The sequence below is a fragment of the Chaetura pelagica genome, unplaced genomic scaffold (genome assembly GCF_000747805.2).
Source record: "Chaetura pelagica isolate M959 unplaced genomic scaffold, ChaPel_1.0 scaffold159, whole genome shotgun sequence".
Lineage (NCBI taxonomy): Eukaryota > Metazoa > Chordata > Aves > Apodiformes > Apodidae > Chaetura > Chaetura pelagica.
Window position 1 is genome coordinate 3,805,374 of NW_009954555.1, and position 3,319 is coordinate 3,808,692.

The 3,319-nt window shown below is 45.6% G+C and overlaps 1 protein-coding gene across 1 annotated transcript in view; it reads right to left on the reverse strand.

Moving 5' to 3' along the window:
• Positions 1–1,789, reverse strand: part of MXRA8 (matrix-remodelling associated 8) — a 17,886-nt gene extending 16,097 nt beyond the window's left edge. The window contains exon 1 of the mRNA XM_010005171.1: positions 1,648–1,789. Coding sequence (XP_010003473.1) covers positions 1,648–1,696 — 49 coding nt within the window. The 5' untranslated portion in view covers positions 1,697–1,789. The remainder of the gene's footprint in view (positions 1–1,647) is intronic.
• Between the last annotated feature and the right edge of the window lie 1,530 nt (positions 1,790–3,319).

Below are 3,319 nucleotides of genomic sequence, written 5' to 3' on the forward strand. Positions count from 1 at the left end.
AGGAATGGGGTGCTCCACAGGATCCCTGACAGATTTGCCCTGATTTTCTCACAGGCAGTTTGGATATTAGCTCAGCTTTCTAAATCCTTCTCTGCTTTGTGTACTTGGTGTTGGCTCTAGGCCCATAGAATAGTTTGGAGAGCCATTCCAAACCCAGTGCTGTTCCTCCCTGCAAGACATTAACACTTGAGGGTGTGGTTCCTCTCTAGAAGGGATCATCTCAGCAAATATGGAACAGATTTCCTCCCTTCTTCCCTTCCTGCCTTCATTCATGTTATAACCTGATTTGTGTGGGGACAGCAGGACTCCAGCATCAGGGCTGCTTGGCAGATGAAGTTACCTCTTAAACACTCCAAAAAAAAAGTCTATCAGAGATCATCCATCCTTACGTGGGACACAGCTCCCCCCACTGCTCCACAGCAACCCAACCTGCTATTCCTGCCCTGGGTGCTCCCCAAGCTCTGCCAAATGCTAAACCACACTGGAGAGTAGCTGGACTGGTTGGTGCTTCTGAAATACAGTATGTGGCCTCTCCTCCTTCTCCACAGGCTTAACTGTCCCCCTAAACTAGTTTTCTGAGCCACTTTAACCCTTCTGTCCCCTATGACTGAGGCCATACATTGCCAATTCCTAAACCCTGCCCTGAGGCACTGCAAAGCTGGGGATGGTGAGGTGACATGGAAATTAGACTAAATAGAGACCAAACTGAGAACTCTTCAGCTGACTCCAACTACCTGCTGAGGAATTTTGAGAGGCTCAGGTGGCAACCACAGCCTTTCATTAACAGGGCTGTGAAGAGCAGGGAAAGGGGGGGGGTCACTGGTTCCCCAAAAACTTGTGCTCCTCACTTCCTACTGCCAGCACCCTAAATGAAGCCTCTCCATGCTGTCCTTAGAGCTGCAACTGCTGCTCTGCTCATAGGTGCCTTTCTTTGATCCCAAAATAACACAAGTGTAGATTTGCTGAGGTTTTGCTTTTAAGGCTCAAAATTTCTCCTGCCATCCCAGCTTTTCTGGAGTTTCTCTGTTTAGGCTGGGGCCAGGCTCTCAGGACCCTGAACCTGCCTTCAAGCTTTTAAAGAAAACTATGTGATTAAGGAAGAGGTACAAGCCATTCTGTTATTGTAAGCTCAGCAGAGTTGTCCTCATCCCTTTCTTGTACCTCACCCAAAAGTGTATTCCTGTGACTCTGTCTTTATGCTGACAAGAAAAAAAAAAACCACAAACCACCACTTTAGTTTTTTCCTCCATCCTGAACACTCACACAGATCTGTCCCAGCTGCTCCTGCCCTTTTTAAAAGTATAAAATCACCTTGGACTATGTAAATCTAACTTTAAAGCTTTACTGTATTCACATGCAAGCTTAGTATTTTTTAATTTGCTGATCAAGGGAACTGATAGGAAGAAATAAATCACACAAAGACAGCTTAAACAACCTCAAACATTCCTCTGTCCTCTCCTCTTCCCTCTCCAGAAAGCATGAGAAATCCACAACTCCCTCCCCTTGCAGACACAAACACAGCTAACTTAAGCATCTGAACAAAAGTTAACATAGATAACAGTGCAAAATCTTCTAGCTAACTCCAGCCCCGTCCTCTGCAGCTGAAATAAAAACAAGTAACATCATGCCAACCAGCCAGGAGCTTACTTTGCTGAAGCAAAATCTGCCACAGAAGGAGTTTTGCTAGTTGCTCCATTTCCTCAGCTTCTCGTGTTTTCGTCTCTCTTGAAAAACAAGTTGAAGACTTTTTAAAAAACAAAACAAAACTTTTTTGTGTGTAACTGGAAAACACTATGACCTCATCAATTTACACCCAGAGAGCTGTGGACAGCAGCTCATATTCTGCAGAATTACTCCACCTCCAACTTCCAACTCCCCACCTCCCCACTCCACTCTCCCCCTCTGCTCACACTCCACCTCCTTCCTTTCCCTAACGCCTCCTGCACCATTACTACAAACACCCACTCTTCTCTTTCCCCTCCCTCTGGGACCTTCTGATCTGCCCCTGACTTTGATGTAAAAATTGGTCCCACACAGCTCTGGGATCACAAAACAATCTTTCTCCCTCCCCCTAGGGATGGAACGTATTTTTCTTGTGCTTTACTTGATCCAGCTGTTGCCTCCTTTGTCTGACACTCATCCAGCTGTCTGCTGGAGACTGGATTTGTAATCTGCTGCCTTCAGTGCTTTTTTGATCTTTTGTCTCCTCATATGGTTCTACTTCAAGCTCAAGACTCAGAAGACAACCTGGAAAACAATATTTACTCTGTCCTGTGATTTGTAAGCAAGGGCTTAATAGCAGCTATGGTAGCACAAGGAGAATAATGACAGAGTGACTATGTGGGAGCTTAGGGCAGCACAGGCAGGAGAGCCCAGAATGCAACTGAAATCCCCAGAATACTGATCTGGGGAATGGGCTTCCCTATCACAGAGGCCAGGACCTGGAAAGCTGGTTCAGATTTAGAACTGCTGCTTTCAGCCCTTCCCACAAGAACTGAGCTGTGCTGGGGGAGGTGCTCAACTGGCACTAAGAGGAAAAGCACCTTGCAGGAACCTCAACCACCACCCTGAGGAGCTGGTCCCCTCTGCACACTCCAAGGTAACACCAGCCCTGAGAGCACTGCCAAGACACCACAGCAGTGACAAGCAACAACTGGATTTTCAGCTGTCTTTGCTCCAGGAAAAGACTTAAATTATGTTAACCAGTTCCTAAAGCCTGTAGAGATGTATTTAATTGTGTTTCTAACCCACTTCTGTGCCCCACAACAATTAGGAGTATGAGCAGTTACTGACAACAATCAATGAGAAACAGCAGAGAAAAGCAGCACATTCTTGAACCCAAACACTGCTTTACAAAAGCAAACCCACATACAGCCTTCATGTGTGCACACTCACAGATCAAAGTTCCACTCCCTTCAGTTTGCATCTGCAAACCAGAGACAGTAATTTTTCCAGTTTAGGAGATTACTTCTTTAGATGCTGTGGGACATTCAGAGGGGACAAGACTCCTTAAAATAGCAGGTCTAACCTGTCCAAAGCAGACCCAGGTAACTGCTTGTTTCTTTCTAGTGAAAAGTTCTAAAATAATTGTCAGATAAGAACCTCACAACATTTCACTGCAAACTTCAACTCTGTCATTTATATTAAATGGGGAAGTCTGTGGGTAGTTAGATGTATAAACAGCCACCAAGAGTCCAAGTTCCCACACTCCTCAGCTGATCTATGTCAACAGCCTGGATGTTCACATGTCCAGCCCAACTTTAACCCCAATGCATAAACACAGGCCTGTCTTTGCCAGGCTCAGATATTTTGCATTAGG